We start from the raw sequence: 13,386 nt of genomic DNA on the forward strand, positions 1-13,386 counted from the left end.
CCCAGGACCTCATCGCGTGCCGCCATAGCTGCCCCGGCAGTGCCTGACGCGCTGGTGCCGCTCCCCAGCCGCGGCAGCCCCGCCCCGGCGCAGCCCCGCCTCGGCGGGAGGCGGGCTCTGCGGAGCGGCCGGGCCCGGGGCGAGGCCTCCGGAACGGCGCTGACCGCCGCCCTCGTCGGAGCGGCCGAAACCGGCCCCTGAGCGGAGGCGGCCGGCGGACGCCGGCAGGAGCGAGGCGGTCCTTGGGCGCCGCGCTGCCGCGGAGCACGCTGGGAACGGGAGTCCCACGGTCGGCGGCGCTCCCCAGAGCCGGGCGGAGGGGAGGACACGTTTCCCGGCGTGCAGCGCGCCGAGGGGAGGGGCGGGGCTTCGAGCGCGGAGCCTTTCGGGATCTGCAGTCCCAGCGAGGGCGAGAGGCGGGCGGGCGGGAGTGGCGCAGACTCCGCTTCCCGTCGGGCCGCGCGGCCCCATTGTGGCCACGCTCGCACCCCATTGGCTGGCGGCCGGAGCCGGGCCTCGCTCCCCGCCCGCTGACACAAAGCGAATCCAAGATGGCGGACGCGGGCGCGGGGAGCCTGCACGGGGGGGACGCGGCGCTGCCGTGCCCGCCCGAGGAGCAGGAGCTGAGCCAGCGCCTCCGCCGCCTCTACCCCGCCGTCAACCAGGAGGAGACGCCGCTGCCGCGGTCCTGGAGCCCCAAGGACAAGTACAACTACATCGGCCTCTCGCAGGGCAACCTGCGCGTCCACTACAAAGGTGCCGGGCTGGGGCGGCGGCGGCGCCGGGTTCGGCTTCGGCCTCGGCCTCGGCCTGGAGCGGGACGGCCCTTGGCCCGGCCGCTCCGCGGGGCCAGCCGGGCGGCGGACTGGGCCGGCAGCCCGGGCCTCCGCTGTGGCAGCCCCGGTGGAAGGGGGGCCTCGGCCGGGGAGCAGCACGGGGAGCGGCGGGGGGACGCCGAGCTCCGGCCGCGGGGCGGGCTGCTCGTCCTGGGTGCCGTGGCCGGCCTCCAGCCCGGCGCGGGGTTTTCCTGGGCTCGGGAAGCGGCGGTGGTCTGGAGCCGGGGGCTCTTTCCCCGGCGGCGTGGCTGCCTTTTATATAACGCTTTGCGGTGTCACCGGGCCGGGCCCCAGCGCGTCTGTGTAGCCGGATCGTCTATTTACTCTGTCATCCCGCTTAAAACCCGGCCGAGGGGTCGGATGGCGTCGGCACGCTGCATAACTGGGGCTTTGGCTCCTTGAATTTACACAAAATAGACGCTCGCAGACTTGTAGGACTTGGGGAATCGCACTGATGTTTTTCTTGCTTGCTATTGGAGGCTGTTCTCCCTACCCACCCAGCGGAGAGCTGATTATTCCTTTTCTTGCCTGGTTAGTAAACACTGATGTCATTCCCCTCTTGTGTAATCATTTTTGTCTTCTGTTTGTGTACATTGGTCTTCAAATTATGTATGTGGGGAGGGGGATAGTGAGTCCTTCTCAGCAACTTCACAGTGAAAACAAAGGAGAAGCTACAGTGCTCTTAGTGTAGGGATTGTTCATGGTGGCAGTGCAGGATTGTGCATTCTAGTTCTCTGAATAGTGTGCTTTAAATTGTTGGATATATGTAGAAACGGATCCCCGCTGTGTTCAGACAGTGGCATTTTAGATCAAGGCGTGGGACAGTTCAAATCCCATCAGTACTTACATTTCTGTTTTTTCCTAGGTCACGGTAAAAATCACAAAGATGCTGCCTCGGTCAGGGCTACGCACCCTATACCTGCAGCCTGTGGCATTTATTACTTTGAAGTGAAGATCGTCAGTAAAGGTAGAGATGGGTAAGTGTCTTATTCCAGTTCAGTGGTTGGTGATGCGTATTTAGCAGTTCTGCTGTACTCTGACCTTCTTTCTGGAAGGTTTAGAGGTCCCATGGCTGCTGAGTGTAACAGGCAGGTACATCATGGGGAGGTTATATTCTCTTGGTTAAGAGATTTAAACGTGGTAGAATGCACTGGAAGCAGAGGCACTTACATAGCTGCTTTCTGTGCTGTTTGGTGTGGGCAGCTTTAAAAATTTAGGAAACTTTGGGTCTCCAGTGCAGTTTTCATTAAAATAGTTTTTCCTCTTGCTAGCTGGGTCTGGTCACTCAGATTTCTGAAATTATGATGCCTCAGAAGTGGAGTGAAGTAGAAGGGAGGGACCTTGAACTTAATTTTGGACTGTTAGAGAGTTGTTTGCATGGTAAAGAGTAGTCATAGCAGTACTCGAGCACTGGAAGGAGAACTTCGGAGACTGTTTCTTAGAAACCCCTTATGCATGATCAAGGAAAAGATGTTCAAAGAGAGGGAAATGAAATTATGAATATAAGCTGGAATCTGCGCTACTTCTGTCATCTCTAGTCTAGGACCTGAATTTGGACTCAAGTCATTATCTCAGGATAGATTAGAGTATCATGTCAGATAACAACTGTGGAAGCTTGGGAGACTGTGCTGGAACCAGAATGCTAAATATGAGAAAGTTTTTCCTCACCGAATCATGTTTGTGGTAATATTTAATATCGTAGGCTGTTGTTGAGACTGTGTTCGCCCTATCGGTCTGTACTACTTTGAACAGTAGCAAGTGGAAGAACTGCAAAAGCAGCAAATCCTTTCGGTAGCATTAGAAGCAGCCATCCCTTACTAGGCGGCACCTCAGTGAACTGAACTGGCAGTGGATTTTGGCGCTCATCCAGTCTTACGGTCACTGTATTGGGCAGTATTTTGATCCAAGATGTAACTGAACCAGAATGTATGTGGAGTTCCTTTTAAGCAGCATTCAGGATGTCGGGAAACGTGGCGAAGCAATAAAGGGGCATTTCTAACAAGGTCTGGGTTTTTACTGCTAGTGTACGTTTAATTTTTAATCATTATAAAGGTATCCGCCTGCTGCGTGTGTATGTATTTGGCGTTTTTCATTGCTAAAGGATGATTGTTGCAGATATAACTATCCAGAAGTGAAAGCCACACAGGAGAAGACATTTGAACTCTTGACTGGTTTAGGGGTCTTAGGGAAGGGCAGCAAACATTCCTACTGAAAACGAATTTAAAGTCATAACTTCTTACTGTTGAAATTTTTTGCTGTCATTGAATTGAGACATGGCCTATTTGTAAAGAGGCTTGCAAAGGATCTTGAATTGTGCTGCATTTAGGCCTTTAATAATTATTAGGTTATCTTTGCAGAGGTGGATGCTGGGCTGAACACTTTACAAATGCGGGGAAAAGACCATCTTTATTCTTTCACTTCACTGACTTGGCAATTAACTGCTTGTCTGTTTTAAAACCCCACTTTGATTAGTTTATGTAGCTGCTAAAATTGAAATAATTTACAGTGAACTTCAAGACAATTTTCCAAAGAAATCACATTATGAAAGGTCACTGAACAGCACTTAATCCTTACTGCATTCTGGATCAATCTTACAGGGAGATAATGGAATTTGCTGCTTGTTTCCCAAGATCAGAGTTTTCTATATTAATAGTCCATTGTTGTTTTTACTGTATTCTGTAATTGCAATTAATGTCCAGGAGTACTTTGAAAGATACAGAACCATGTGTATTAACACTATAGCAATATGCACATGAAATGTTGATAGCTATGGTCTCAAGTCAGGGCAGTGGTGAGCTTTTGAGAGCTGGTCTGATGTCTCAGCCATTGCTGTGCCTTGTTTTTCTTTTGCTGGTAGAGAGCACTCCAATTTCTATCTTGCACACTGTAGTGCTGGGGATTTGTAATTGTGAGTTTATATTGTAGCTGCTGTCTGTCTGTCACTTAAGAAGGTAGGCTTGTGCGTCTCATCTTTAGTAGTTTGAAGTCTGCCCATTGGAGGCTTGGTATGTTATAATAGTGAACTGTGACAGAGGCATGTCTTCTTAGGAAGCTCTCCAGGGTTTACTACACCATGGTGTCTTCAATTTAAAGGAATACAAGTTCAGAAATCTAAAGAAGGGATTGGAGGGAATGGAAGGAAGTTTTCAAGTGGCATAAGTGGTAAAGCATGTCCCTAGGAACTCAGCTGGAAGCCCTTTAGCAAGGGGAGAGGAAGAGGGATCTTTCTAAGCTCATTTCCAGAATGGGTACTTCAGGTGTAAAGTCTCTGCTCTGTAGCTTGTTATTTTATTTATGCTGTACGGAGTAGTGAGGTAAGGACTGCGTGATGTTATTCACTGTGTCTCTCTTGCTGGAGTTTGTAATGGCTTTTCACATTTAGGTTTAAAATGTGAGCGATTGGATTTTGAAACAAGGTTTACTCAAAAAATACTTTGGTGGAATGAATTTCAGGAAGTGTGCTTTGAGGAGTTCTGATTGATTTTGTTCCATAGCTCAAAGCTATCATCTTTCTGTGCTAATAATTGTTAGTCTAGCGCTCTACGCTCTGGTTAGATGCTGACAGTTGCTAATAAACAACAGAAACAAAGGTTGCAGGTAAGAAATGGGATAGAAGTTCCCAGTGGCTTTTACTGGAGCTGTAAGAATCCTGAAGCTCACATGATGACTTTGTGCAGCCTAACAAGAGATGTTGCCTGTCTGTGATATGCTGTGATAAGAGAGTTCTTGAATTGGCATCAGACAGTGCCAGTTCTGGATTTGGTGGTGTCCCTGTGGCAGAGAAACCTGAGATATAGAGTCAACTGAGTACCACCATCAGTATCACCTTTTTAACTTCTCCCTTCTGTTACTTTCATGGGGCTAAGGTGATTTAAATCCGGTATGCTGTGGTTCTCTCCTTTGTTTTTACCCACCACATTGTATCCTAGCAGTAAAAACAACGCACCCTCACCTCCCCCCATTTTTCAGGCAGATTATCTCTCTGCTCAGTTTTGCAAAGACCAGTGCCAGCGCAAGGGAAGAGGGAGGGACTGCAGCAGTACAGACACAAGTTGCTTTAGACTGCCACGGCACTGCACCAGTAGCTGGCAGAAAAGCTTCCTCTTTTGCATTGTCTTTCTCCCCTGCCCTTTAATGCACCTGCTCCATAAAGGTGCTTTTGTTAAAGAAGCAGATGAAGTGATTTATGAAAACTCTCCTTTTACCATTGCTAGACTTTTCTGCCTCAGCATCAGTAAAATCTAGCTTAGTTTACTGGCGGGTATTTCAAAGCAAGTACAGCATGTAAAAAGTCCATTTGGTGCACTTAAGAAACTTTTATCAGCTTTTCTTAGCTTTGGCTCTCCCACTGCTCATTCACTGAGATATAACCACAGTCCTTTGAGTTAAAGAAAGGTGATTGAGACTTACTTTTAGCTGAATGGTGGTCATTTCTCATTCTGGTGGTTTTAGTGTGTATTGATAAGAGGTCATGTTTACTTACTGCATTTGTTTTTTGTGGTGTTGGGTTTTTTTGTGTTTGTTTTGTTTTGATTGTTTGTTTTTCTGGGAGGGCGGAGGCTGCCAGGCTACCCTTGAAAAATTGTCTTGACAAGGAGGCTAGGTAACATAACAAATCAGATCTGTCAGTAGATTGATCTATTGTTTGTGCTACTCTTTGGGGAGATGGCTCTTATCCTCAGAGAGTAGAGGAGGATTTAGTTTACAGTCTCTAGTTCTAGCCCTCTTCTCACCTCCTTGTCTTCGCTGAACACACAGGGAGTGGTTCCACAACACTTTAAGATGATACAAGTCAAGACTGTGGGATTCTGCCCTTCCATTTGCTGTATGTTTCTGTGCCTTCCCTCACGTTGACAATCTGTTACCTGGTCCTATGGTGAACTGGTTCAAGGAGATAACTGGTTGAAAGCTGGCCACATCAAAATAATTATGATGATTTAATCTATTGACATCACTGTCAGAAATTGCTGCTCTCTTTCTTTTATATTTTTTTTTTAAATGGAGGACTACTTTTCAGGGTTCTGCTCCCTGATGTGCATTGAAGGCAAGTCAATAAAGGGATGGACTGAGCTGGGGGAGGGAAGGGTAGGATTGTAGCAACCCTCATTTAGTTCTGTTCCAAGTGTTATTGAACGGTTTTGTCTTAAGGCTTGCTGGGTACTTAATTCCTGAGCCATAGTGTGTGTGTCTCCTGAGTGTTGTCAACTGGAAAAAAAGGACAAGAGGCAATGGGTCACAAGTTGTGGCAAGGGAAATGCCAGCTGGAAAGACTTTCGCTCATGAGAATGGTTAAGCACCAGAACAGGATGCCTGGAAAGGCTGTGACATCTCCATCTTCAAATTTGCCCAGGCAAGGCCCCAGACTGCCTGATAAGACTTTCAGAGTTACTTATGCTTTGGGCAGGAGGATGAAGAAGGAAGGTCCTAAGGTCCCTTAGAGTCCAGACCTCTTCGTGGTTCTGTGAGTGGCTTGCTTCCAGCATTCCTCAGATGAGCAGCCTGGCAGAAATGTATGTGACTCTCTGTTCCTGAGCTGCCACAAATAACTCATGCTTTTATCACAGTGGTGTTTATAACAGTTCAACCTTAACTATATTTGAAGCACTGGACTCTTATCCTCTCTCTCTTTCTCTCTCTCAAATACGTGTTTCTGTTCACTGTTGATATGTCAGCACATCTCACAGCTTCTGTTTTCCCATTAGATGATCTCTGCTTGGTAAACAGGAACAGTGTAAGACTCATCAGGGTAGGGCAGTCAACCCACAACTTACAGGCTGTTGTGACTCAGGAGGACAATTCATCTTTGTTGTCCACTTTATGCTGGGGGAAGGTGAATTGTCTCATGGGTGGCAGTGCTTGTTCCTGACCACTGTTTCAGTTTCTTGACCTGTTTTACCTCCCCCAGCCACGCGTTGGGTTGTGATGGAGTATTACTGGGGAGGACATCCCAGAGGCTGACCCTGATTGTGCATGGGTTCCTGATTCCAGCAAAAGTCACCTGTCCTGCAGCATCTTCTCCATTTCTGAGCTGCTCCTGGGAAGGACAGTCCAGCAGCCTATGGACTGCCTTTGCAATGGCAGTTTGCTGTTGACAGCTGTCTTTTCTGCTAATTATTTGGTTTTGGATAGCGGCTTACTGATGGATACTTTGGCATGCTGGCATTCTGCAGCAAGTCTGACCTCTCTGGTGGTGGCAGAGCCTGCAGCCTGTCGGTGGTGGCTCTGTGTGCTCTGTGCAAACAGAGCAAGTGTGGTCTGTGGGCAGAGGAGGTGCCAAGTGGCACAGCCCTCTGTGCCAGGGGCACCGGGCGGTTTCACAAGGACTTTGAGTCGTCTCAGGAAGGCTCCCGAAAGAGCCAGTCTAGCTTTTCTTCTTGCCATGATTTTTATTTTTTTTTAAACCCTTTCGTTTGTGCCGGCACTACTGACTGTGTAATGAGTTGGATCATGTTAACTGTCTTTTTGCTGGATCAGTCCTTGATACAGTGCTTTCTGTGCATTAAGTGGGGAAGAAGAGACCCAGAAGGGCAGAAGAGGAACTGTGGGAAGACATGTGTGTGTTGGTATCCTTCTTCCAGCACTGTTTCACAGTTGCTTTGAGATGTGAAGCCTGTTGTCCAGAGATGTTGGTCAGCACTCGCTTAGGTTGCAGGCATTTTTCTGAGAGAGGGAGGAAAGACTACTTTGAGCAGAGTGGCTGAAGAGCTAATCTAGCTTAGTTCATACCATAGTTTATTTAAAATCTTTAGCTTTTATACGCAAGTGCATCGTATCCCAGACTTAAAAATAGCTTAGTTTCTCTCTGACTGAAAAAGAAAAATAAAGGTCAGATGTATTGGTTGTTTAGCAGTCTTTACATTAGTAACAAGTAATGTGCCCCTCTCTTCCTTGCTTATGTTTCTCCTTGCCAACTTTCCATTTCTCTTCAGCATATGGTGAGTGTGATTGCTGTTTGAAAAGCCTTTCACTCGTGTGCTCTAATGGTTTCCAGATGCTGATAGAAGGCCTGTCCATGAAGCGCTCTGACGTCGGTGGCTTTAATGGCATGGTTGTCTGTGTGCATCCATTGGCTGGTTATACTGCGGACACTTTATAATGTCATGCATGTCTGGATGTGGCTGTAGGGATATTCTGTGGGAACTGATGATTTTTAGTGTCTGCGCATGCTGTGTGATCCCTGATTTGTATCTGATAAGCCTGTAAATAATTGATTTCCTCCCCCTTTTTATTTTTTCCATCCTGGTTTCCAAGAATCCAAAACCAGCACAGAGAGGGGGTTGTTCTGTTTGCAGGTATGTCTGCTTGCTTGAATTTATGCTGCTCTGCAGACATTCATTTAAACAAACCAACACATAAATAAATCCCCCCAAGTAGATTCAGTAAACAGTTCTCACCTTGTTTCTGTTTGCAAACAGTCTTGCCCGAGCAAGTCTTGCTTGCTCAGCTACTGACTGACTGAGCTTTGGTGCTCCGAAGTGTAGAGACGCTCTCATTTTCTGTGGAGGTTTCATGTCTATTGATGACATCTCATATGAGTTGTTATTTTTTTTGTTGTCATTCTGCTAAACTCTTGCAAAAGGGAGTAGTACTGAGAGTAGCTTTTTCAGTGTAAAGCATGTTATGAGATTGGAATATCTGATTTGCAGCTGGTAACTTTTTTTAATTCCCTTTTTTTTTTTTAAATCAATGAAATGGAAAGTGAAACTCAGTGCTTTATAGTAATATCATGGACCCATCCATTGTACTGGTAGAATATAAATTTCTTATTAAAATAATTTGTGAAATTAGGAAACAAAATGGAAGTAGTGATGGTGATGTGTGATTTTTTTTTTTTTTTTTTTTTTTTTTTTTACTTGTGTGCATTTAGGTATGTCTGAAATCTGAGATCTTCTAGATTTCAGGCTATGATAACTTCTTTCTTTCTGTTAATTTTTCTTTTCTTTTGTCCAGTTAGACTTGTGAGATTTTTGCACAGTAAAGAAGAATAATTTCAGGAAAAGGTTTTGTTGTTGTTGTGTTTTTCTTTTCTTTCTTCTCCCTCCTCCCCCTGCTATTTCTGACTATCTCTTATAGAAAAAGCAGGAATATGGCAAAAGTAAACTCTAACAAAATCAACTCAACATCTTTAGAATATATGTAAAACATTATTATGCTTCAGTTCTTCAGAATATGTTTACAGTTAATAAATCAAATCATAGAATAATGGGAACTTATTTAAATGTTCTAGGCTTATAGATCTAAGCAATTCTCTGTTTAATAATTAAATTCTACAAGTTGAATAACTTTTATAGAGGCGAAACTTTTTTCCTTTGCTTACAAAGCTCTGAGATGATGAACTGCTGAAGAATTTATCATCTGCTGTGAAGCCTGACTCTTTCTTCAGCTCTGCCGCTGGCCCTGTAAAGCTGAATAGTGTTAACTGTCTTACATTGACTGCACTGCCAGATTCGTTTTCTTAACTGCTTTTCTAGGAATGGGTTTTACATTGTACCTGTGGTGTAAGACTGGATCTCCTGTTTCCACACTACAGTTTCAATCCTAGAGATACAATCTTCCTTCTTGTTTACAAGTTCTTTGTATTGATGCTCTCCACATCTAGCCTTTGTTCCTTGTTGTGGAGATGTCAGCATGTAAAGATCTGTGAATTCAGTCTGTGTTGCTCTCCCAGTGCTCACCCTAACTCTGACTATCTGTCACTGTTTTAAAGAGAAAGTATTCTTATTTCATAAATACATCTACCAAAACTTCCCATGTGTTACTTTTTCTGTAATATGTTTTCCACATAATTAGAAAAAAAATCTTATGTAAACATTACAGTTCTTTCTTACTGTAATTTCATGAAAACTTCTATTAGCAGGTAAATCCTCCTTTCATAAGAATTGGTACCATCCATTTCCTGATTGAAGCCTAGAAGAGAGCAAATTAGCCTATAAGGATGGGAGAATACCTCTTAAGAGAACCAGCTACCTGGCAGCAGAGTGTTTTCTTCTGATTTGGGTATTGGATTTATACTGCTCACCCTGTTTTTTAGTGGAGAAAGCAGGAACTCAAGCTGCTGTTTGAAGCTGACTGTCTGTTATGACAGACTGAAATGCAAGATTAGTCTTCAGCATGAAACTTGGTAGTCTTTATGTGACTTGCCATCTTTTGGACGCTTTTCTGTTAGATATTTGCGGTACCTCTGGCGTCTTTCTTTACTGTTTTCTGAGCTTTGTTCATGCCAAGAGAAAAGGCCTGTTGCTTAGACTGGCAGTCAAACAATCTCAAGTCCATTCAGTTGTGGAAACCTGTTTAACTTCCCTAATGTATTGGATAAAAATTTTCAGCAGCTCTGAATGGTGCATTTGGAAGTGAGGTTTGTTAATCAGCAGGACAAAGTGAACAAAAATTCTACTTCCTCAATCGGGTGTAACCAGAATAAATAATCAGAGAATTGGTATCAGTAATGCTTCATGCTGCTCCCAGACTGAATGCACTATTTGCCACTGACATGGTTTATGTAGACTTTGTTGAATACCAGCTGACTTAGAGAACAAGTCAGCTGTCAAGAATGAAAAATCTAAAGTTGGAAAACTAAGTTGGTGGGACACCTTAGCTTCAGACACAGTTGGTTTCAACCACAGTATATTGCAGGGTTTGGGGTCCTGTTGGATGTGATGGTGCTTGAGGTGGCAGATGGAGAAGTTTGTTATTCTGGCCAGATCCTAGCAGTGATTTTAGCCTGGTGAGGCTTGTGTTATGCCTTTTCTTTCTTAAATGGTGCTCAAGTCAAGTCTTATCTCTGATCTGTATTTTCTGCCTTTCAGTATTCCTACATACATTGCTAATCTACATCATCAGTCTTTTCCCTTCCTGAAGGTAACAGAGAAAAGGGATAGATTTGACCTGTCCTACAGCTGACAGTTACCAGTTGAACGTGATCCTAAAATTGGAAGGGAGCTGGGAATCTGATACCGTTGTCTAGCAAAAGTAATTTTTTATTCTTCCTGTAGTTTTGTCAGTATTTACTCATAAACAGACTGAGAAGATGTGTTATGTTACCAGATTGCTGCCTCTTAATTTTGTTCTGCTCACTCACCTTCTCTTCCACACTCTTTGGCTTTTAGAGCTTCTCTGCCTTTCTAAAGGCTGATGTGCAGTGGAATCCTCCATGCCTCAGGATACTTGTAGTTGTTTTTAATGAGTTCTTAAGAATTTTATTTTCTTGTCTTTATCTACTTCTTTTCAGCCTTGCATTATTTGTCTTTACTGACCTCTGCTTGGAGAATTGGGATTCTTTCTGGAGCCCGTCAGTGCTATTTCTGAAGCACTGTTACAGAACAGCTCAACATCTGCAAATAAAACCAGAACCACTTCCACTTCAGAGATTCATTCTATTCCATTATGAAGTAGTCCCAAAATATTTATTGTTAGACTGAGGAGTCAGAGACAGTTGGAATCCAGTATTTTATGTACCATAGGTAATTTTTTTAAACTGATGTTACTTGTTTTTTCACTGCCTTAAAATAACGTGACCCTTCCCCCACCATAACTGCAACAATGTGGTTTTAGGTGGTAAATTGATATGGGTTATCATTTCTCACCACTCTTTAAACCTGGCATGAAGTCAGGGCCCACCTCAGACAACAAGAATGATAGTTCAGAGCTTTGTACAAGAGACTATGAAAGTCCCTGAAATGCCACCAGTGTGATGGGGAATGTTATTAATCTCTAAGTTAATAATTTAGCTTGATTATTTTAGACTTAACTGTGTGTGTTGAAAGAGTGGGATGCATTATAGCTGGCAGGACAGGTTTCCTACCAGATAGGTGCGGTTACTGGAAAAAATTGCAGGATGCAGTAAGCCTTTGAGTCATGAACTCGCCTCTGGAAGAGAGGAACATCCCTTGTTTAACTCGCGGCTCAGCTGGGTTGCTTGGTCTTGGCTGAGCCACGTAATAAAATGCCAATCCCAGGAATTTCTACCACGTGTTAGTGATATTGTTAGTTCACTAACTGAGCAGGGAATGACTGCTTTACTGGAAGTCATGGCCTACAAAACAAATTATTTAACATCTCTGTTTTTAACTCTTTAAGTTTGAGCCTCAGTGTACCTTGGCATATATAGTAAAGCATGCTCTAAGGAGAGACTACTGTGGCAGGGTGTTACCAGCACAGTAAAGAAGAGTTCTAGGCTTGTCGTCATTAGATAGCCAACCAGTGCTAAACCGATGTATTTTTCCTCCTTCATTTCCCCAGCTTTCAGATGGCATGAATTTTGTTAGCCTTCTAGGTAAACTTTACAGGCGCTTGGAAGAGGAGTGGCATGGACCGTTTCACCATTCTGACTTGGTACCTTTCAACAGGTTAAGAAATAAATAAAGGGAAGGCATAATATCTTTCTTTTCATGGCAGAGCCTTAATAAATCTGCTCTGCTAATTGTCAGAACTAGCATTTGAGAAGAGTACTCTTTCTGAGTTTCTTGGAGAAAGCCTCATAGTTTTTTGGGTAAAGAAATGCCTCCTTTGTTTAAGGTATGCTGCCCTGGTCCAGTTATGACCATGGACTAATTGCTTTCTCCCTCCTTCTGCCCTACCCTTATTTATTTTGCATATAGCAATGCCTCCCAAGTGCTGGGTGCTTTCCAGGCATTCAAAAGGAGATGTTCTTTGCTCCTGGGATTCTTAAAACTGATGAATATAAAGTATGGGTATACATGAGTTCTGTTGCTGTGTCCTCCTCTGTTCTACCCAATGAGTTCTTCAGTCTTGCTCTCAAAAAGCCAAACAGATGCAAGTGCTGCAATTTCAGCATTAGCTACTTGCTGTCAAAGGGCAGGTCTGTTCTTTTCTGCTGGGTTCATGAGGATTTTTGTGGGTTGCTCACACAAAGTAGCTTCAGACTAGCCAAAACACTTTTCTTACGTTGGCTTTTTGGCAGGCTCTCTGGGTATCATGTTTGTTCTGAAGAAATGTCTTTTGACTTGAAGAATTGCTTGTGACATGGGTGGATTCCCCTTCTGGGGACAAACCAAATGCAGCCATCAGTGTACTCCTCTACTGGTATGACTGTGTAACACTTAGAACAGACACTTGAAGAGATCCCTTTGTTAGAATTTAGGTTAGTCAAATATTGTCACTCCTGTGAAATAACTTTTCTTGTAGCTTTTTGGGTAACTTCTGCCCAGTAACAATATATAATGCCTCCTGGCTAGAGCCGGTGCCTCTGAGATCTTTTGTATCTTTAAAAGTTAGGTGTTAATTTAGAAGTACAGTTAGCATTTTGGCTCTTTCCATCTCTGTTCCAGGGAAAGTCTTTTATTGGCAGAAGCAAAAAAGTAAAATATGTATTTTTAAATACACAAATTTAAATTGCAACATTGAAAATATCTGCACTGCAGAATCCACCACACAAATTCTCTTAGGAGCCAGAAGTGAATGCTGTCCTATTTCAACATCACTGTGCTGGAGTAGCATACATGCTGATGTTTACTGCTGAAGTACTTGGGAAGTGGGGGAGGGAACCAAAAAGCTTTGTCTCTTTGAACTTAATCTTACCACGGTCATGGTG

The 13,386-nt window shown here is 44.2% G+C and overlaps 1 protein-coding gene across 6 annotated transcripts in view; it reads left to right on the top strand.

Moving 5' to 3' along the window:
- The first annotated feature begins 518 nt into the window (after window positions 1-518).
- RANBP10 (RAN binding protein 10) overlaps window positions 519-13,386 on the top strand; it is an 87,492-nt gene continuing 74,624 nt past the window's right edge. For 5 of the 6 annotated variants that reach the window (XR_012652235.1, XR_012652236.1, XM_075040506.1 and 2 more), the window contains exons 1-2: window positions 519-756; window positions 1,702-1,813. Coding sequence is in view for 3 of the 6 variants with exons in the window: in XM_075040506.1 (XP_074896607.1) it covers window positions 552-756; window positions 1,702-1,813 (317 nt within the window). In the remaining 3 variants the exon portion in view is untranslated. Of the gene's footprint in view, window positions 757-1,348; window positions 1,368-1,701; window positions 1,814-13,386 lie in introns of those variants that run through there. The other variant, XM_075040509.1, reaches the window with a different exon arrangement.

Source organism: Buteo buteo, chromosome 11 (genome assembly GCF_964188355.1).
Source record: "Buteo buteo chromosome 11, bButBut1.hap1.1, whole genome shotgun sequence".
Taxonomy (NCBI): Eukaryota; Metazoa; Chordata; class Aves; order Accipitriformes; family Accipitridae; genus Buteo; species Buteo buteo.